The sequence below is a fragment of the Camponotus floridanus genome, unplaced genomic scaffold, assembly GCF_003227725.1.
Source record: "Camponotus floridanus strain SB8 unplaced genomic scaffold, Cflo_v7.5 scaffold322, whole genome shotgun sequence".
Taxonomy (NCBI): Eukaryota; Metazoa; Arthropoda; class Insecta; order Hymenoptera; family Formicidae; genus Camponotus; species Camponotus floridanus.
The window spans coordinates 42,503-65,379 of record NW_020229462.1 but is presented as its reverse complement, the minus strand read 5'-3'; the positions used below and the strand labels follow the sequence as shown (position 1 = coordinate 65,379).

At 32.7% G+C, this 22,877-nt stretch overlaps 1 protein-coding gene across 4 annotated transcripts in view; it reads left to right on the top strand.

The window, feature by feature from the left end:
* The window catches only part of LOC105252319, a 52,114-nt gene extending 29,827 nt beyond the window's left edge, over positions 1-22,287 (top strand). For 2 of the 4 annotated variants that reach the window (XM_011259645.3, XM_011259643.3), the window contains 13 exons: positions 15,775-15,906; positions 16,165-16,488; positions 16,716-16,904; positions 16,989-17,126; positions 17,537-17,659; positions 18,963-19,060; positions 19,312-19,396; positions 19,489-19,620; positions 19,717-19,899; positions 19,986-20,126; positions 20,278-20,601; positions 21,310-21,492; positions 21,582-22,287. In XM_011259645.3, the coding sequence (XP_011257947.1) occupies positions 15,775-15,906; positions 16,165-16,488; positions 16,716-16,904; positions 16,989-17,126; positions 17,537-17,659; positions 18,963-19,060; positions 19,312-19,396; positions 19,489-19,620; positions 19,717-19,899; positions 19,986-20,126; positions 20,278-20,601; positions 21,310-21,492; positions 21,582-21,769 (2,240 nt within the window). In that variant the 3' untranslated portion in view covers positions 21,770-22,287. The remainder of the gene's footprint in view (positions 1-15,774; positions 15,907-16,164; positions 16,489-16,715; positions 16,905-16,988; positions 17,127-17,536; positions 17,660-18,962; positions 19,061-19,311; positions 19,397-19,488; positions 19,621-19,716; positions 19,900-19,985; positions 20,127-20,277; positions 20,602-21,309; positions 21,493-21,581) is intronic. The other 2 variants (XM_011259644.3, XM_011259646.3) reach the window with 2 other exon arrangements.
* The last annotated feature ends 590 nt before the right edge of the window (positions 22,288-22,877 follow it).

Here is a 22,877-nt window from a genome sequence, read left to right as displayed (position 1 = left end):
ATATGTTCGTGAATATCGGAGTATGCGTGGATGGATCACGTGCGTGTTAACCCCTTCTAAAATTAATAGGAAGTCTCTCCGATATATGTGAGCTATCTTCATTTGAACTTAAATGGTAGTTCCTTATCACTCGTCACTAAATCTATCCTTGGAATAATGACAATTTGTCCTCGAGCAGGACCTGTTAGAACCTCCGTATAAATTAGATTATTATTCAAATTAGTAACAATTAATCTCGTGCCATTGCAAAGTCCTTTCTTAGTATTTAAATTTCTTAATAAGATTATTGTAACGCCGACTTTAATTTTTAGTCGATGATTTGGCATTCCAGATGATATCAAAGAGTTTAAAAACTCCGTCAGAAAATTTAATTGCTTCTGTGGATCATTACTTATAATAGAGTCAATTGAGAGATACTCTCTTTCTCCTCCCTCCATCATAAGATGCGCTGATACAAAGCTGCTGTGCGCCTCGAAAAAGGAAGCTGCTGTGCGCATAAAAAAAGGGCTAATTTGCGATGCAGAGTTGTTGAGCGCCTGTCGTAAAAGGCTGCAGAACGCAAAGAGGAAGAAAAAATAGAAAAGAGAAGGAAACCAAGAGAGAAAAGATGCATTACGAAAATAACTCAATAGATGACTAATAAGTTCGTGAAAGAAGAAAAGAAGAATGGAGAAGAGAAAGAGATACGGTACTTAGATAAATCGATTGATGTAAAAGTGAGTAATAATTGAAAATGTATGTGTTGATTTCCAAAAAAAAATATTTAGACGAATCTAGAGAGGAATAATTATTGGTGGAGTAAAACTTAAATTAACATAAAAAGAATGACGGATGGCAACTATGCCTAAAAAAAAAAGAGTGGAAATTTGTATAAAGAGAGTAGGGAATGCAAGCATTCAAGAAAAAGGCGAAAATTAGAGAGTATGGAGGAAAGAATTCGACGTTTCGAAGCAGATGTCTAGTGGCATGCTCAACAGAGGGCCAATGAAAATAAATACGCCAGATATCACAGACTAGAAGCGGATGCCCAGAGACATGCACAGCGGAAGACTGATGAAAATGATGACGCAAAGATTGAACGATTTAAAATTGATGTTGAGAAACATGCAGAGGGAAAGCAAAAAGCTAGACAATTAAATCATCATAGTGCACTGATTGCAAAAGACAGTGAAATAAAAGTGCAAATTCATAAACTTGGCCCAATAAATGTAGAATGCGAATTTTGCAAATCGTTAAACTTTGCAAGTGAGAAAACTAAAGATGGAAAATTTACATATTGTTGTCAAAAAGGCAAGCTAGAATTGAAGCCAATAGATTGCCCCGATTTTCTGAAAAAATTGTACATGGGAAATGATTTAGCTTCCAAAAATTTCCAAGATCAGCAGTAGCAGTAGAGGAAAGCGGAGGCGGAATGGATGCAGGCAGAGGAATGACCTCAGGTTGGGGATTGAGAGTAGGAGAGGCCTCTTCGGGTTGAGGAGGTAGTTTTCCAAGGGCAGCGGCAAATTGTTGTTGAAGATCGTAAAATTGAGATTTTAAAGAGTCATATGCCAACAGAAGATCTTCGGAAGCAATAACATTCTAAAAAGAGATATAGATAAAAATAGATATGAATGAATGAAAATCCTAATTAGTCGGTCTCTGACTCGCAATCTCTCTTTTCCATCCAAATACAAACAAAAATAAAAGGCATTAGGGTTCTTAATCTTTTAAACAGAGACAGAGACTCGATAAGCCATTCTGACTATTGAACACTGAAAAAATGATTCTCTTACTTTTGAAATATCCAGATAAAATCAAAATCGCGAAATATAAAATTAAAATATACAGGGTGTCCCTGAGCATGTGCTCACTTATTTGTAAAAAGGTAGAGCGCAGTAAATTAAATAAAGAAATCCTATTATATGTAACGATTTTTGTAATAACAATCGAAATATTAATTATTGAAATCGGACGAATGAAAGAAGCGCTCGAGCGCTCGAGCTATAGCACGGCCCACCGTGTCAGACATTGCCTGCCGGCACGCGGCGAGAGGAGAGACAGCGCGCCGCTACGTGCACGGGTAGCGGCGCGCTGTCTCTCCTCTCGCCGCGTGCCGGCAGGCAATGTCTGACACGGTGGGCCGTGCTATAGCTCGAGCGCTCGAGCGCTTCTTTCATTCGTCCGATTTCAATAATTAATATTTCGATTGTTATTACAAAAATCGTTACATATAATAGGATTTCTTTATTTAATTTACTGCGCTCTACCTTTTTACAAATAAGTGAGCACATGCTCAGGGACACCCTGTATACATTAGGCGGATGCGAGGTGGAAGGATTTTCGCTGCTATTTAACGACATTTTGGGACGTCATTTTTGACGATATGAGAAACAAAAACACCACTTAGGGGTTATACCAGTTTATTATCAATGACGTCATTGAATATATAATCTTGATACTTAATATAGTTTGTATAACGCATCTAATCTGTCTATCTCTTTCTAACAATTGCGCATCGCGCGTTCAACGGTCACGCGTGCAAGTCCGTGCCGGTTCAATAGACTAGATATACATATACATAGATATACATATACATTATCGCCGCTAGGAGGCGAAAGATAAAAAGCCTAACCCGAAAGTAGAATCCATCTAAGACAGCATATAAAGCCGCGGCACAAATCTCGCGAGTTACGGCTTATCGATCAAAGAGCATTAGCTCGAAGACTATTATAGCCGCACCTCTTCTATTTTTTACGAGAGAAGCCCTAGAACTAGCAGAGAATTTACTATAAAAGAATTAACCGCAGACGGTTAATTTTTTTATGGTGAATTCTCATATATGTATCGTAGAAGACAGAATAAATATCCATGAAATGAATATCAAATGCGGGCAATAGAATAAAAATAAGTTAGCTATGATATCTATAATATATTAACATATTATCTTGCTGCTGCAGTTATAATCAGCAACTATTTTTTTTACAAAAATTGTTCTAGCTGGAGTATTGAAACTCATTTATGCAATACAGTGATTAATATCTAGCAATAGGATTTAAATTTTCTAGCAGATATTGCTAGAATGTTACTGCTATAAATTCTAGCTATGGCAAACGATATTCAGATACAAAAAATAGCGATAAATTTTGACTGTGACATCTAGAAATCTACCTAGTATAGCAAAACTACTCTACATTAGCAAAATATTTTTTTGAGTGATACATAATGTGCGTACGTAATATTGCCATTGTATTTTTTGTAAATTATAAAATATAAAATATTAATTTTTTATGATTGAAACATATACAATACAATGAAGAGAGACTTATTGTTAGCATGTTCCTTTCAGCAACTTCCGCGTCGATAAAGCGATAACAAAATTCTCTACTGACAAAATCTCGGTGCGTCATCAAATCCGGCTGATCCTGATACGCGTGTGTGCCTTTTGTAGGTAATCTTAAGAACGAGGACAGAGTTCTGGAATGGCTAATCGAACAGAAAAGTAAGGAGATTTCTAGGATGATGATTATTATTACTGGTGTACTGTTCTTTGTGACGTTAATCTCGGTCGTGACTATACCACCGGGCTACGAGTACAACACTCGCGCCGTGATGATCACCCCGATCACACTACCACCCTCACGATCATCATAATCGTGAAAAAGTAAAAGAAATCGTGAAAAAGTAAAAAAAAAGAACACGTCGAGTCTAACGGCATAGAAATTATCGTCAGTCTAACGGCGCGATGCATGTTTTCGATTCGTACATTAATCAAAAAGAATTTGATCAAAAAAATTGCGAGATGTCAAGAAGTTCGTTGAACCATATAAAGTGGGTTTTTTTTATATGTATAAGCTAGCTTTAACTATAACTTTTTGATTACGGCGCAATGCATTTAAAGCATAATTGCAAGCTTGTGTCACTTTGTCGTTGTGCATTACTATGCAATTGCGTTGTGCATTACTATGCAATTGCATTGATATAATAATGCAGAATATATAGTGTATTGACGGTGGCACGTCGTGTAAATTTTCTCGAGGTTATAATTTCGTGAAAGAAAATGATCATGGCGCTTCACCACTGGATTACAAATAATGATCTCATGGATAAAAAAGCAAAGCTTTATTTCGTGCAGCTTTTCTAATTATGGCTGTTTTTATTTCTTTTTTTTTGTTTTCTTTCTTTGCATTTAACAAAACTTTTGTAATTCATTACGAGAAAGTTAAAATCGCAAATTGTTTTAGCAAATTAACGACGAAATCGGCAAACCATATCTTATTAAAAAATAACATAATACAAGAATAAAATGCATAAATAATTCGTATCATAAATTTTATATTTTACGATTGATATCAATACCAAAATATTTTTTACTCTTACTGATATTTTTTTATATTTACATATTATCATATTTATAGATTTTATATATATACATATATATTAGATTTTATATATATACATATATACAGGGTGACCCATTTTAATCTATCCAGTCGAATATCTCAAAAACCAAACCCGGAAGAGAAAAATGTTTAAGACGAAAATTGTTTGGTTTCGAGGGCGCCATAAGAGGGTACCATTGGATAGACCTTAAAGAGTTATTTGAAAGCGAAGTTTACTTCAATTTTTTTAAATGAAATATCCTATATATTTTTGTATATTCTTGTAGCTTATATCGAGAGCTTTCCAAAACACTACAATAAAGTATTTCTTCATCGAGCACTTTTCGAGTTATGAGACTTGAAATAATTTCTTAATTTTACATAAACTATAAAATATCTAAACTATAAAATATTCATTTTTCGATCGATTTATCTTACCTTAATACTTTTATGTACAAAATAATGAGAGGAATCAATTGGTGTAAAGAAAACATACAGTTGTTTTTAAGAAAAAATATGGAATTTGCAATTAACAATTTCAAATAAAATTAAGAAATTATTTCAAGTCTCATAACTCAAAAGTGCTCGATGAAGAAATACTTTATTATACTTTATTATACTTTATTATAATGTTTTGTAAAGCTCTAGAGATGAGCTACAAGAATATGTAAAAATATATAGGGTGTTCCATTTAAAAAAATTGAAGTAACCTTCGCATGAACTTCAAATGACTCTTCAAGGTCAAACCAATGGTACCGTCTTATGGCCTCTTCGAAACCAAACAACATTTGTCTGAAATATTTTTCTCTCCTGGGCTTGGTTTTCGAGATATTCGACTGGATGGATTAAAATGGGCCACTCCCTTTTAACTTTTAAACTAAAAGAGATAGACCATAACAAATACATATGAAATTAAATGGCTTTAACTGAACTTTATTGTGAGTATAGTGGTTGATTACAAAATTTATCTGTATTAAAGAACGGAGAAATATGTATAATTTTTTTATAATAATGTAGTTTTATAATAATGTAGCTTATTATAAAAAATTATACATATCTCTCCGTTCTTTAATACAGATAAATTTTGTAATCAACCATTATACTCACAATAAAGTTTAATTAAAGCCACTTAATTTCATATATATTTGTTATGGTCTATCTCTTTTAGTTTAAAAGATGAAAGGGGGTGGCCACTTCTAGGTGGGGACACCCTGTATGTGTGTGTGCGCACGCACGCACGCACGCACGCACACACACACACACACACACACACACACACACACACACACACACACACACACACACACACACACACACACACATATACACACATACATACAGGGTGATTCAAAACAACCTGATGTCTTTAAAATATGATATTCTTGAACGAATTCTAGGACTATTTTTCCTCTTGAAAAATTTTGTTCAAAGCTTAATTTTTGAGTTATAATAGAAAATGTTTGGCTATTCACGAGTCCGATACAAGGGGCAGACAGGGACGATGCATCGCGTCACGAGACAAATGCTCTCCTGTTTCCCCAGACAGTCAATTTTATTGCACAATATTTGATCCTTTGAAGTGTATTAAATTATTATTGCAGTTTCTACACAATATTTAACAATATTATTATCATCTAGAAGGGTTATGACGTAACGCTTAAGAATAAAATGTTTAAACGCGAAATTAATAAAGTAACAAAGAAACTTGAAATGGACGAATGAAAAACGAAATAGTAATCGCAATTTGATTACATATTCTTATCTTTAAGAAAACTGACGAATTTTATTTCTTTTTGGGGATCGTTTTTCATTCATCTATTTCCAGTTTATTTGTTACTTTATGTAATTTCGCATTTGAATATTTTATTCTTAAGCGTTACGTTATATCTCTTCTAGACGGTAATAATATTGTTAAATATTGTGTAGAAACTGCAATAATAATTTAATACACTTTAAAGGATCAAATATTGTGTAATAAAATTGACTATCTGGGAAAAAGGGAGCGCATTTGTCTTGTGACGCGTTACACCGTCCTTTCCTGCCCGTTGTATCGGACTCGTGAGTAGCCAACTATTTTCTATTACTAACTAAAAAATCTTTGAAATCAAAGCTTTGGACAAAATTTTTTAAGAGGAAAAATAGTCTTAGAATTCGTTCAAGAATATCATATTTCAAAGACATCAGGTTGTTTTTAATCACCCTATACATATATATATATATATATATATATATATATATATATATACAGGGTAAGCAAAAAGTATGTAGGAAACCTTAAATTTTTCGAAAATTATGTATTTTAGAAACAAATGTTTCAGACAAAAGTTGTAGGGTTTCAAGTAACGCATTATGTAGCAATATCAGTATGACCTTGAACAGCACCGTCAAGGTCACCAATAAAGGTAAACAATAAAATATTTTTTTTTTCAAAACTGTTTTTTCTTTACACCAATTGATTCTTCACATTATCTTATGCATAAAAGTATGAAAATGAGGTAATGAATATTTTATTAAATATTTTATGGTTTATGTAAAATTAAGAAATTATTTCGAGCCTTATAACTTGAAAAGTACTCACTGAAAAAATACTTTATTATAATGCTTTGGAAAGCTCTTGAAACAAGCTACAAGAATATATAATAAAAAGTAAGAGGTTCTATTTAAAAAGTTCAAAGTGATTTTTATGTGACCTTGACGGTGCTAATCAAGATTATACTGATATTGCTACATAATGCATTACTTAAATCCTTACAACTTTTGTCTGAAATATTTGTTTCTAAAATATATAGTTTTCGAAAAAAGGTGTTTCCATACTTTTTCCTCATCCTGTATGTATATATATATATATATATATATATATATATATATATATATATACGACAGACATTTGTAATTTTATGCAAGCACGATAGCTTTAACATGTATTTAGGTTTCAAACACTATTTGACTTATTATTTATCTTATTTATTTCCATAATAAACAAATATTTAAAAAATTGTATAAATCTACGAGATAGAAAACGACTTTTTGGATATCGAATAAGATTTTCCTTTTTCATATAATATAACAATTATTACGTATATAACAATATTGAGGAAATGTTTAATGTGTTGCATCAATAATGTTTGTCTCTCTAAAATGCATGTCATTCCTTTAGACCGAGGCCGTATCGATCACAAAAAACCTGGGTACACAATTTAAATTTCAATCATGTTATATATTATCCATGCTCCCATTAATATGCAGGTAATGATAGTGATCGTGATGATGATGATGACGACGACGACGACGATGATGATGATGATGATGACGATGACGACGATGATGATGATGACGACGATGACGATAATGATAACGGTGACGACGACTACGATGACGACGACGATGACAATGACGATGACGACGATGACGATGATGATGACGACGACGACGACGACGACGATGATGACGACGACGACGATGATGATGATGATGATAATGATGATAATGATGATGATGAAGACTACGACGATGATGATAATGATAATGACATCGATGAAGATAGTGAAGATAACAATAAAAAATTGAATAAAGCCCTGAAGAATATCCTGGACAAAGGTAAAGGTCCAACGACAACCCAGGTGGCCGAAGAGGAGCTCACGTGAGATTGAAGTGTGACGGGCTTTGTGTTGACCGAAAGAAAGACAATATCTCAAAAGTAGTAGAAATACATATAATGTACCAATAGATCGATTGATATTGATCATAACAACATAATTTAGATGAAACGTGGCTATTCACTCATCATTCACGGTAGAGCTGAATCGTATAGGATACACCTGCATGTGAACATTACTTTTTTCTCTATTCATACTTGTAAAGTGCATCCTATACTCGGATTCTCCTTCTCATTCAACTGTCTAAGTTTCCTCAAGATTTCAAATCTTTCTCATGTAATGCATGTCCGCCTTATGATAATCCCTTATTTTATTAATGGAGCCACTCGACCGAGTCATTATAAATCATTTTAATGAATTCTTGCATAATAACTTGTAATAAAAAAGATTTTATATTGATAAAATAATATATCGTCACATTTGTGTTTAATCGATAATTGTATTTTAATTCATTCCACAAAATGTAGTCATATCTAATTTGCTTTTTATCTAAAATTTACACACTGCGAGATTTATGATGCGTAGCTCCAATCTGTCTCAGTCGCATCTTTACCCTCTATAATACAGGCATCTCCAAAGCGAGCCGATGGTTCCTGTTGTAATTGACAGCTGTCGTCTGCAGCATATTCCGAGTCGAGAAGAATCAGACTAGTTTCCATTTGAAAGAGTAAATAAAAAATAGGAATGAACGAGCATTTCGGAATAATGCAACATGATTCGTGTAGTATCATGGCAAATTTTTTCTCTACAATATAGTTTTCTGTTATCTTGCGTAAGATATTACGCGAGTGTGTGTTGAAGCATATGTTAAATGTCATTATAAAAAATGTTATCAAATGAGAAAGAGGCTGGTTTACATTTTAAAATTATTATCTAGAAAGAGTCGTCGACTCGCCGTGAGATTCTTTATTCAAATATTATCTATTAAAAACATGCACGCGTTTGGCTTTTGCTAAGCAATTAAGATTGCAGTGGAACGTTCTTTATGCGCTAGCAATGTCGAGATCGCACGAGTCAATATATTTTTGTTTTCTCCTCGAATCTTTTTCTTTTTTTTTTCAATAAAAAGTCTTGTCTCTCTTTTTCTCTCTCATATATCTATCTATTTATCTATATAACTATCTATCGATCTATCTATCTATCTATCTATCTATCTATCTATCTATCTATCTATTTATCTACTTATCTATCTATCTATCTATCTTCTTCATTTTTCATTTACTTCATTATTATTTACTCATTTATTCCCTTATCATCATTTTATCCATGTTTCATTCATTTATTTAGATTGATTCGTGCGACGAAACCAATCAGTCATAGGCTAGCCAATTCTTGCAAATTTCTCTTATACTCTTTATATTTGACTCGTTGTATTTGCTTACTGCAGGCGACGGCTGTTTCTACATCGGAATGGGAGGTAAAAGCGCGAAACCCAAGATTCCCTCCTATGAGCCTTACCAGTGCTGTCCCGCCAAGCTCGCCCATGGCACCAAGGTCGCCAAGGTCACCAAAATTGGTCCGATTGCCAAGGACAAAGGCAAATTACAAGGTATCGGTAGTAGGGATAAGCCACAACTACCGGCTCTGAAGCCTATAAACAAGCTCACATCCAAGGAAAGCAAAAAATCAGCAACAATATCATTGAAAGTCGACAGCGACGCGAAAGAATCCAAGTCCAAGGCCAAGAAAGGATTTTTTAGAAGCGGTAAATATGATAAACAGCTGTGTGAAAAGTGTTAAATAGCTGCCCACATACGCGTGCTTCATTGGTCCATTTTGACGTAACGTAAACATATATTCGCCGAGGAAGATAAATTTTTGATATAAAAATCATCGCAACGATTTATCTCGAGCGAAATTCAATCTGACAGAACAATCGTGCTGATAAATCATACGAACGACAGCGGCCACGCCGTGCGTCTGCGATGGGCAGCGATTTAACGAGAAATGTCTTTTCGGAAAAGATAACGACTGATAAATGTAATAGATGCTTAGCGTAACAGACAATGGGAAGGGAGGGAAAGAGGGAGGGAAAGGAGAAAACAGGAAATGAGTGGACTCGAAGAAAAATTTTCTAAGATCGAGTCACTCGCGCGAGAAGGTTCGTAACGGAAATAAGACACCTGACTCTTCGTCTTCGTATCCCGGACGCAGGTACTTCGCGGGTCTCGCGCGGTCCATGAAGAGCGTCAACAACGCGCAACTTCCGGATGAGCAAGACGATCGAAGACGTGACGTCTACGCTGACATCGACGGCTGGATCTTTCGAATCGTCGGAACTAACGAACATCGATTTATTGAACGCGCCGAATGTTCGTTAAAGTTATCGAACCATCTATCGAATAATCAATGGCACGGCCGATCAATCGGAAAATGTAATTTATTGTCGTGTAATAAGATTCAGTGCTTCAGCGACGGGATTGAGGCTACTTACAAAACATTACTCCCTTAATTGACTATTTTGTAAATATTTGCACGTAACTTTCGTTGAAATAATCTTCACCTTGAATAGAATATGATCGTTCGAGAAAATAACTCGCGAAACTGGCTCCATTTCAAACGTGTTTGTAAATTCTCCCACATAAGTGTAATTTCTCATGAGTTTTGATCGATTCGAAATATCCGCATTGAATTAGAAATATGTCTCCTTGAACGAACATCGTTGTTAAAAGAGGACCGAAGAGTGTATTTAATATATACAGACACGATAAGAAGCATATGTGAGAATGATTTGTCTGTCCTCTCACTGAGAGTTGTGTCGGGGTTGTGGACTGTTACAGTTGTAGCTGGAATTCCTTATCTCATGAAGGTCTAAACGACCGACACACATATCGACATCCAGATGCGTGAGATCGAGCTGTGAACGAAGAAAAAATACTATTCACCGGACAATTATAATCAAACCAGTGATAGAATGAAGGAAAAAATGCGATGAGAAAGTGCACGCGATGACAGAAGAAGCTACGAGGAACAGTTTGGACAGGATCTCGCCAGAAATATCGCCGTTGAGCGAGTAACAATTTCACGTTTCTTAAAGAAACAAAATACCTTGTTGTCATTTAACTTCGTCTATATCATTGTCTATCATCGTCGTCAATTATAATTATCATCCATCTATGTGTTTGTCCGAACTCATTAATATCCTCGTTATTATCGTTATCAGTACCATAATACAATGTTATTTGCATTGCCATAATCAATGATATCTTCTCGATGTGTTCATCCGTGTGTTACGCGCAGAAAGTTAAATAAACTTTTGCGAGATTCTAATATTTCTGTAAGAATAACGTAACAATCTTAATATCTCTTATATTCGATGATTGATAAAAGGACATTATAAAAGAAAAAATTTAAATATATATTAATTATGTATACGACATATTTGGGAAATTAAAAATATTCGAAAAAAATACATTCGATAGTCACGCAATAGACAGAATTATTCTCGCAACATATGCATTTCTTATATAGAGTTTTTTTGAGCCTTAATATCCGATTTTCGTCTAATGCTGAATATTGTTTATCGATTTTGTTTTACTCGTTAACCCGTTAACGTCACGAAGAGCGATACCACCTTCTGTTGCATTTCATCGGTAACATTCGTACAGTAAAGGGTAGAACTTTATAGTAAAGAGAGAGAGAAAAAGAGAAAAAAAGCTATAACTCGCGCTGCTGACGAAATCATTCTAATGTTCTACCTAGATTTTATGGTACATGCTCTAGCGATTAATTTAACATGAGATTAATTGTTTGTAACTAAATCTTTCTCAATCTGAGACCTTATTTTATCGGTCTCTATATATTTTCTTATATATCCCAACAAATTCTATTGATCTTGGAGTTACTTTTTTCTTCTTATTTTCATAAGGAGATCTGAAGAATGTGAAAACGTAGAAGCCCAGAGTTAACATGAAATTTTGAACAAATATTTTGAACAAATATTTTATCTAATTTATCTAATTTATTAATGACAAGATTTCTTAATAATACAGAATTCCTATAGAAAAATCTCTCTTTATAAAATTTTCATGAATCTTTTATTCGAAGGAAAAGTCTAAGTAAATTTAATATTTAATTAATTTACTAGAATTTTAAAATATTTAATATTATAATACTGATTGAAATAACAATTACGATTATTATTAATATCTTTGAAATCTCAAAATTTAGAAAAAAGATAAAAGAAAATACATTGTAATATTACAAATGAAAGCCTCTTACAAATTGCGAATATATAATTGTGTATGTATTGTTTTTTATTTGAAGTGCTACTTTTTAGACCCGACATAAATATATTCTGGCCATTCTTTACAATATTTTACATCGAGGATCACATGAATTTCTATGTTTCCATTATCACTAATCGCTTATATATTTAAACCGACACGTAATTGCATAAAACTGACATAAAATGTAAGTAAAGAATAGCCTTTCGATGATGCGTGATTAACAAGGGGAAGTTCGGCAAGTCGAAAATTTAAAAAAATCTAAAACTTAGCATAATTTTAGAGTAATATATCCTAATAACGACACCATTTTTTGTTGGTGCTAAAATACAGATTTAGAAGTGTAACCAATCGTTAGAAAATCGATTTTTACGTTCCGAAGCGAATATCATCAAAAAGATTAGAAATATAAAAGATTTCTATGTTCAAACAAATGTTTTAAATATACTTTACAATTGCGCACTTGGATTTTTAAAAAATGATAAAATTATGAAGAAAAGAAAAAAAAATAAGTCGTTGTGAAACAGCAAACAAATAAGTGTAGTAGGCAAGTAGCGTGCGTCTTTATTTTATTTCTTAAGAACTAATTTCCGCAACATAACTGCAATATTCATATTGAATTTGGCGTAACACATAAGCTTTAAAATATATATAATTTAAAAATGTTTTCAAAATATAAAAAATATTGAGTGGTGAGGATATTTAAAAAAATTTTATTATTTAAAAAAAATCCAAGTACGCAATTGTAAAGTACATTTAAAGCCATAAAACATTTGTTTAAACATAGAAATCTTTTATATTTCTAATCTTTTTGATGATATTCGCTTCGGAACGCAAAAATCGATTTTCTAGCGGTTAGTTATACCCCTTAATTAAACCCGATTTTTAGCACCAACAAAAAATGGTTTCGTTATTAGAATATGTTACTTTAAAATTATGTCAAGTTTCAGATATTTTTTAATTTTCGATTTGCCGAACTTCCCTTGTAAGTCGTACGAAGAAACCATGATATAAGAAGAGGTATTTATTTATTTATTTATTTATTTATTTATTATACATTGAATTACCTCGTTACTTGTATTCACTGTTCTATCGCTTCGATAATCTGCGCAAGATACAAGCACGTCATCATCTTCAGAATTGTCAAATTACAGGTGAGATACATGTGATAATAAAATTGTATTCCGACGTAGGAGCATAAAATCGATCATTTTAGATATTCTAGAAAACATCATTGCGTCACATACGGATGAGAATTTTGCGATTAATGCAAAATTAGTCATACTGTATCTGTGATCATGATTATCAGACGTCGTGAATTTATCGCAAATGTCCGAGTCAGTAAGTCCTCGTTATTCACATAAGAGCAGTATGTACAATAATAAAAGTCGATATTATACGATAATAATAAATACATTTCCTAATATCCTTTGTATTTGCTTCGCCCATCGTTAATAATGGTATAGGTTTCATTAATTATATTATGTGCTTACATACAATCTGATACAAAAATGGTTTAGAAATCTCTAATCCATTGCGGAATATCCAAAGAAGAACTAAATTGTGAAATCTCGCATTAAAAATACACTTAAAAATCAAGAATTACATTAACTATAATAGAATTTATAAAAATTACGAAAAATACACACAGAATATTTTGTATTCTAAATATACACAACAAAATATGTATTTTTTATATATTATTATTATAATATCCATTTATTCTTGCCCTGTACGGGGTACAAGAGGACCACCGCTCCTCTTACAAAATCTTTCTCCTCTACAAACCTCGCCACGCTCTACCGCCGCATTCCACTGCACGCCGCCGCCGCATGCTACCTCCGCACGCCACCTCCGCACTCCACCGCCACATTTCGCTCTCGCACATCATTGCCTACTCTCCGCCAAACAACTTTCCTCCACTTACTCCCTCTCTCTCATTCCTTCTCTCTCTCCTTCTCACACTGTCCACCGTCTGTTCGTCCCCTATCTCCCTCCCTCTTTCCCCCTCAACCCTCAATCTCTGCAATCTCTTCATCCACCTTTCCCCCCTTCCGTCCTCTTCCAAAATCTCCAATATTTTTTCCCTACCCCCTCCTCCCCTTCCCTCATACAAACTTCCACCACATGCTCCCACGTTTCCTCCGCCCATCCGCATATCCTACACCTCCTTCTCTCCTCCCCCTCCCAATATCTTCCTTCCCTCATCTCACTCCTCAATCTGAACGCTCGCCACCCTTATCATTCTTCCCTCCTTCCCCTTTTCTTTTAAATACTTCGGTATACCCAGAACCCTCACCTCTTTGTACCATCTATTCCATTTCGATTTCTGCACCCTCTCAAATCTCTCTTACAACAAAATATATTTAAAAAGATCATTTTTATTTTTATCTTCTTGGACACTTATTTTTATTAATTTTTAAATTATTATGAAAATAAATTAATTTTTTTTCTGTTTTTCTTTGTATAATCTCTAAATAATTTAAATATTTGTTCTAGCGTTCATCAATTTCCAAATCTTTTATAAATAAAGATTTGCATCTAATTCGTAAATAGTAATCTTTAACAAATTAAGTATAGGTACAAGTGTAGGTTTTTTTAATTCTAGACAGCGATCGTCGTATTCAGAGGGTAAGTTAATTGCAAAAAGTCTTTACATATTTTACAATAAAACAATTTTATAAAAAATTGATAGAAATATATAAACAGCCATTCCAGAACAGCGTTAATTTTAATAAAATTATCGCTATATTGACATGTTATGTTAAATAAATTAATATAATGATAGATTTAAATATTTTTCAATGTGTAACTGAGCTAATTTTACAAAAATCTGAGCTAATTTTATAAAAATCTTCATATTTACTCTATTTGCATTTGTATTGTACAATTTGTCACTTGAAGATACAATTTATCATTTTAGATACAATCCTGGAACTGTATTAAAAATTTTTAACATGTCCTATATACTCTTATCCAGAGAATAACATTGAAATAAGTTATAAAATAATAAGATTCTAAAATATTAAAATCATATTTGAATAATAAAGCGTTCATAATAATTGAATCACATTTAGCTCAGTTTTTAATGAAAAATATTGAAACGCGAAAATGATTGTATAACTTGAACATAACAAATCAGGTAAGAAAAAGTTCTCATACAAAGTTTTGTTTATTATTTTTCTGTGTGCTAAATCAGACTATTATTCTAAGTACTTCTTACTTACATTTTACGTTGAAAATACTTTGTACATACTGCGTAATATAAAAATTGTAGCTTTAAGAAGTTGTAAAAAACATGATTATATATATATTTTCTTTTCAATGGGTTTAATTAATATATTGAAAATAATTTTAGAGATTCTTTTTTAAATTTTAAAAAAATATTACAAAATCAGAGATATTCAAGATCAATTCCGAAATTCTCATAAAGTACTTGATGAGCTTCTTGAAGCTTCTTTATTTTGGATATTAATTCAATTTCAACAAATAATTGACAATAATCAATTGAAAAAAATATACAACATTTAGGGAATCTCCTCGATGAGAATGAAGTACTCGAATGGATGGTGAAACAGAAGACCGATGAGAGCATAGAAGAGATTGATCGTGAGATTCTCATCAAATACATTGAGACAAAAGAATTTCTCGCTGTCATATTTTGTAAGGAACAAATTTCAATTAGCATATCTTATACAAAAGTAACAAAATAATTTTTTTTCTAATTTTCATCTTTTTAAATATATTATATTAGCACATACATTGTGTTACATTAAAACTAAATTTAATAACTATCGTATATAAGGAAATGTTACAAACAAAGAACTTATGTATTAAAATATGAAATATTGCTTGAAATTTATATATTTTATTGTATATATTTTATATTACACAATATATGTTTATGTTATAAAAAATTAGACAAAGAGGAGGATCCAGAAAGTCCTAGAGTGCTTAGACATATCGAACTGATTGACGATGAGGCTGCGGAATACGGAATAAAGATTGTCAGGTTGAAGGATCGATTGATGGCAAAAAAATATGGTTTCCGAAATCCACCCGGTATCACTTATTTCCGCAAGGGTAAGAATATTAATTACGACGGTGACATCGATGACGAGGAAGAGATTCTCGATTGGTTGACCAATCCGGAAAATATGGAACTCACTGATCATATAGAACGTATTAACAGGAAGATGTTTCAAAAAGTTCGACAAACGACCGACTATTTAGCCGTATTTTTCTGTGAGTATTAGTACGAATATAATGTTGAACATAGTTAATAATATTTCTTTCTCTCCCTCTCCCTCCCCCTTTTTCCCTCCCCCTCCCCTCTCCCCCTTTTTCCTCTCGCCCCTCCCTTCCTCCCCTCCCTCCACATCTCCCCTCCCTCTCTCTCCCTCTCTCCCTCCCTCCCCCCTCTCTCTCTCTCTCTCTCCCTTTATCCTTTTTTAATACATCGTCTGTTTTAGACAGCAACGACTGCAAACAATGCGGCCGAGTATTAGCGGAGATTGAACATATCGACGATGAAGCCGATGGAGCCGGTATTAAATTCGTCAAAATCGATGACAAACAATTAGCCAAGCAGTATGGTGTTTTTGCATTACCAGCAATATTATTCTTTAAGATGGGATCAAAGGAACCAGTTATATATGCAGGTATAAGATTCAAGTTTCTTAGAATTTCATTAGAAAGAGATATAAAAACAGAAAAATTAAAATTAAAAATATTTTTCTTGACAGGTGATCTGTATGATGAAGAGCAAATTTTGCAATGGTTATTGACACAAAAGGATCCGTCAGGTGAGGTAATCGAGGCTCTGGAAGGCGAGGACCTTCTAAATTTGATACGAGAATCGGAATCTTTAGCCGTATATTTCTGTAAGTTGTAAAATAGATAATTTTTCGCGGGATCACGGGATGAATTGCCGAGCAGCTATTGGCTTCGCTTTATTTTTTATTCTTTATTTTGATCGCGTTCTTAATTGACATATGATTATTATCTCGAACAAATCAATAGAATATCTATAGTATTTCATACTATATTTTTATAAGTCTATATATCTTTCTTCCTTTGTTCTTCCGTATATCCCCTAATTTTTATATATCGTTATAAAAATTAATCTTAATATCACATCATTATATATAACTTTGAGAAAAAAAGAACTGCTAACTATATTTAACAATTGTCAGCCCGCTTGTTTGATCTTCTGATTCCTTCGTTTTATACGTTATTTCCCGCTATCCGACTATTGCTCCGATGCCGTACACATTGTGTACTAATGCCGTAGGGAACAGAACGCTTTGCGACATGTGCCAATCAAAATCATACCGCAAGCAGATGCGCCACAAGGAACACAAGACAGCGGAACATGGAGATACCACTGAGGACATCGATGGTACAACAGATCAAAGCAAGAGCAGAATTTATAGGCCATGAGCTTTCTCGCTATCTCTTTCTATTTTTCTTTATTTATTCTCTTTCTCTCCCATTTCTTTATGTGATTTATAATTTATGTTCCAGATTAGTTATCTCTATCACAGATAAATTTCCCATAAAACATAGACGGAGAAAAAGAAATTAGATGTCACACAGCAAAACCATTATTATTTCATACTATAATTTTGCTAATCAATTTTGCTAACTCGATATTATATTTTGCAGCAAAATCTGCTACTAAAGCAAAAAAATTGTATTAGTTTTAATAAATGCATTTTACATTGTTATTCTTTTGATAACGGAGTAAAAATGAATTTATTATTGTAACAAAATAATTCGTAGATATACACAGCTATTTTTATTGAAATTGATACTCTCAACAATTCCTTTTGTCTCTATATAATAATTGGTGAAATTTACTATGATAGTATAAAATATACTGTGCCAGCAAATTCATTTCTTCGTTTATAAGCGCATGATTTATTAATGCGATATAGGCAAACTTTGTCGGAATCCCGAAAAATTTCATACACGTACCATCATAGTGCATGCGCTTCTTTATAAGAGATTATAGGAAGGAATACCGATGATTAACATGACACAATTTTGTGCGTTTCCTATTCAATATTATTATTTTCTATAAATTTATCATCGTAACTAAAAAAATATTAATATCGGTAAATTTTAAATTTTTAATAAAAATACATTTCGAAACGATTTGCCTTTTATCATCAGTGTTCTTTCGATTATTTTTGTTTTTATAGTTAATAAAGAATTGGATGTAAAACCGCCACTTTCCAGGCCGTATTATATTCATAGGATGCTTTCTCCAAGAAATAATGCCCTCTCTCCGATATATTCTCTATGTACAATTACACAGTTACACAGGTGCACATGCACGAGAGCAAAGCATGCAACATGAGAACAGAACACGCAGCCAAGCAGTAGTGACCTACAGATCCCGATGAGCATGCAAAATTCTTTTCCACATTTATTGTTAGTTTATCAATGAAAACGAATTCTAATATCATTGATGTTCAAATATCATATGTGTAATTCATAGATCGATCATCCGATCATTGTTACAATACTACTTACCCTTCATGTGTATTTGCCTTGTATCTAGCAGATTCCTTCCTCATATCGAGTAGACTATTCACATCAACAATATCGATGTGTGATTTAGTATTAAAAATGCCTCTTTATATTATTGAAGTAGATTATACAAGATTGTGAATTTTTAATGAGGATTTGATAGTAATAGACTCTCCCTTCAGATCCCGACGATTGTACGCAATGCGTGGCAATACTCGAGGAACTAGAGAACATCGATGATGATTGCGACAGACACGGCATCACATTTGTAAAAACACAAGTAAGTAAAATATGACAAGTAAGAAACAGACATATCAAAGATTTACTTGCTTTCTTTCTTATTTTATATTTATTTTATAATTTTATATTATTATATTTATTTTATAATTTTATTATATTTATTTTAAATGAACGGATCGATTCATTAATATACAAACGAAACCGCAATAATTTTGATTGGGAAATTTATCCCGAAAACAATGATTAATGCAAAAAAAAATTTCTTTCTTTTTCTTTCTCCATTTCTATAAGGATTTCAAAGTAGCCGAAGATTACGGGGTGACGGACTTTCCAGTATTAGTTTATTTCGAGAAACAAACACCAAATGTGTTCGAAGGTCTGTAATTTTGACGAGTTCTAGCTCTCTCAATAAATTACGATATTTTATTTTAACAATTCTATATTATTTTAACGATTTCTTACTTATAGGTGATCTCTCTGTGGAGGAGGAGGTATTACAATGGTTGATTACTCAAAGAACGGAAGATCGGATCGAATTGATCACAAGAGTTATGTTAGAAACATCCGTTGAAGAGACACAGTATTTAGCGGTTTATTTCAGTAAGTTAATTATTTTCGAAGAATAAGAGAGAACTCTGGCACTTATATATAGTTATTATTATATAGTTATATAAATGTAAAATCAATGTCTCGTAGATAAGCAAAATTGTCATATATGCGACGAAATTTTGGAGGGTTTAGAAAGAATAGACGACGAGTGCGATGTATTTGGTATACATATGGTAAAAATTCAAGACGCACAGCTGGCAAAACGATATTCAATTAAGACATTTCCGGCGCTCGTTTATTTCCGAAATGGCAATCCTTTACTTTTTGAAGGTTCAATTATCTCTTTATATCTCAATAATCTTGTTATCATATAATAAATAAATGTAGATGAAATTTCGAAATGTTACATGCGTTAGGGGACCTTCAAAACGAAGAATCGGTCCTCGAGTGGCTGATTGACGATGACAATCGAGAACTGGCTGATGAAATAGAATCCGTCAATGAAAGAATGCTGGAGAGACTTCTCGATGAATCTCCTTTCTTAGCTGTTTTTTTTTGTAAGTCTGTCAATAATCATTATCGGTTCTGAACTCTTTGTTTTTCACTAAGCATTTTTTTAAACTACGTATTTCTTTTAAACTTCGCCGTTCAAAAAAATTTAATGAGAGACACTCTGTATATAACTGTATTTTATTTTATATTATCCAGATGACGAAGATTGTCCAGAATGTGACGAAATTATGGAAGCATTGGAAAAAATTGACGGCGAGGCCGATCTCTTCGGTATCGATTTCGTCAAGATTTCCAGTTCGGATGCTGCTGAAAAATATAGCATTCTTAACGTTCCATCCCTCGTGTATTTTCGAAAGAAAATGCCACTTGTATACGACGGTGATCTTATGCAAGAAGACAAGATTTTGCAATGGCTTACTTCTCAAGATGTGTTTGAGATAAAAAATGAAATCGAGGAAGTTAACAGAAAAATGTTAGACAAGCTATTGGACGAGAATGAATTCCTTGCGGTCTTCTTTTGTGAGTAAACAAAAAATTACTTAGAATTATGAATTATATATATAGAGTGTCCTGGATTTTTTCAGAGAAATTTTGGGAGCTTATTCTACAAGTTGAAATAAGAAAAAAATATTATATGAAGTGTTTGGAAACGCTTTATTACGAAGTTATTACAAATAACATGATATATCGTCCCAAACAACATTCTTTGTGTTTGCTTGGTGATTGGTCGAGAGGGACCGGTCCTATGGTCTCTGAGATCATCAAATTTAACGCTCCTTGATTTTTATTATCTATGAGGAACTTTAAAAAGAAGGTTTACCGTACCATTTCTTCACTTGAAGAACTAGTATAACGAATTACAAACTCAGTTGCTGAAATTTGACAAAACACTCAGGAAATTTGTGATGTAATAAGTTCCATAAGATATCGATGTGAAGCTTGCATAAATGTACAAGGACAATACTTCGAAGTGAGAGGATAAACACGTTTAACTCATTATTTTTGATTTGGGAACATTTTTTCTCATAACTTCATAATAAAGCGTTTTTCGAACAAACTTCATATAACATTTTTTTCTTATTTCAACTTGTAGAATAAGCTCTCAAAGTTTGTCCGAAAAATCCGAGACACCTTGTATATAATTATACATAATTATACATATAATTATATGTGCAATGCCATTGAATTTAATGATCATCGTCTATTTGTTACGTCCATTGTTTCCAGATGAACACGATAGTGAAGAAAGCGAGGATGTAAACAAGAAATTAGAAGAGATCGATGGCGAGACTGATAATCTGGACATCACATTTGTTAAAATGGCAGATCCCAGATATGCTAGAAAATGGGGAGTTATCAAGCTGCCTGCCATTGTCCATTTTCGCAAACGATTCCCTAGTATTTATAGAGGTAAAAGATATCATAGAAAATATCTTTGATCACAATGAAAGTATCTTTCTTTCCCATCAGTTATGTTCCGGTTAATTCTTTCTTTCTAGGTGATCTACATAATGAACAGGATGTTCTCGAATGGTTACGCAAGAACAGATATCGACAGCCGGAATTGAACATCTACATGTATATGCTGATCGCCATCACCATCCTCTTCCTCATGTATACCGGTTTCCTCCTGTCGTGTTTCCGCTCGGAACCGTCCGCAGCCGTCGCGCATCCCAAGCAAGCGTGAAACATGTGCTCGATACGGAAGTGACGACAAAATAAGAAACAGGATTTGTGAACTTTTCGCGCTTATGCGCTGTTCGATATTCTCTCTTTGATTCTCGTATGATTATGCGCTAAGTTCGTCCGGAACGAACAATTTACATATAAATAGTGCTTAAGGCGATAAGAATGACAATAATGATGAATACAATTGTTGGAATGAAAACGACGAAGTGATCTGCTTTGCACGGCTTTGCCGCCCTGCCGGGCCGCTGTCAAATGTTAAATGAAACTATTGCGTGAAAGAGAAAGAATGCGTTTATTGAATCTTGTTTTATGAGATTACTTTGAATATAAGGACCGAAAATAAATTACATGTAGCGCAAGTTTAAAAAATTTTCATTTCTCGATAAAATGCGAGTGTTTACGAGATGAAAAAGAGAGATTTTTTTCTTTTAAATTAACATAGATACTATTACATTCTTTGTGTCTCAGAGAATATACAACAAACACAACTTATTGTGTATTATTTTAATTTATATACACACATATTCAATATTATTATATCTCATATATATATATATATATATATATATATATATATATAAATATATGAAATATATAATATTAAAAAAATAAAATTTATTCATACGAATATTTTTGGCTTTTAATCTTTTCCGGATGGATTTCTTTCAACAAATATGACAAAAGATTGTCACATTCTTTTAAATTAACATTGATACTATTACATTCTTTGTGTCTCAGAGAATATACAACTTATTGTGTATTATTTTAATTTATATATACACACACATATTCAATATTATTATATATCATATCTTTATATATATATATATATATATATATATATATATATATATATATATGAAATATATAATATTAAAAAAATAAAATTTATTTATACGAATACTTTTGGCTCTTAATCTTTTCCAGACGGATTTTTTTTAACAAATGTAACAAAAAATTGTCACATTTTGTAATTATATTTTTCAATTAGTTAAAGAAAAGAAAGTTGGATAAGACGAGATAATTCGGTCGCGTTAGAAATTGTAAGACCAGCTAGGACGAATAAACTCGGTCATATTAGGAAAAGAGATTAATTAGTTCAACAT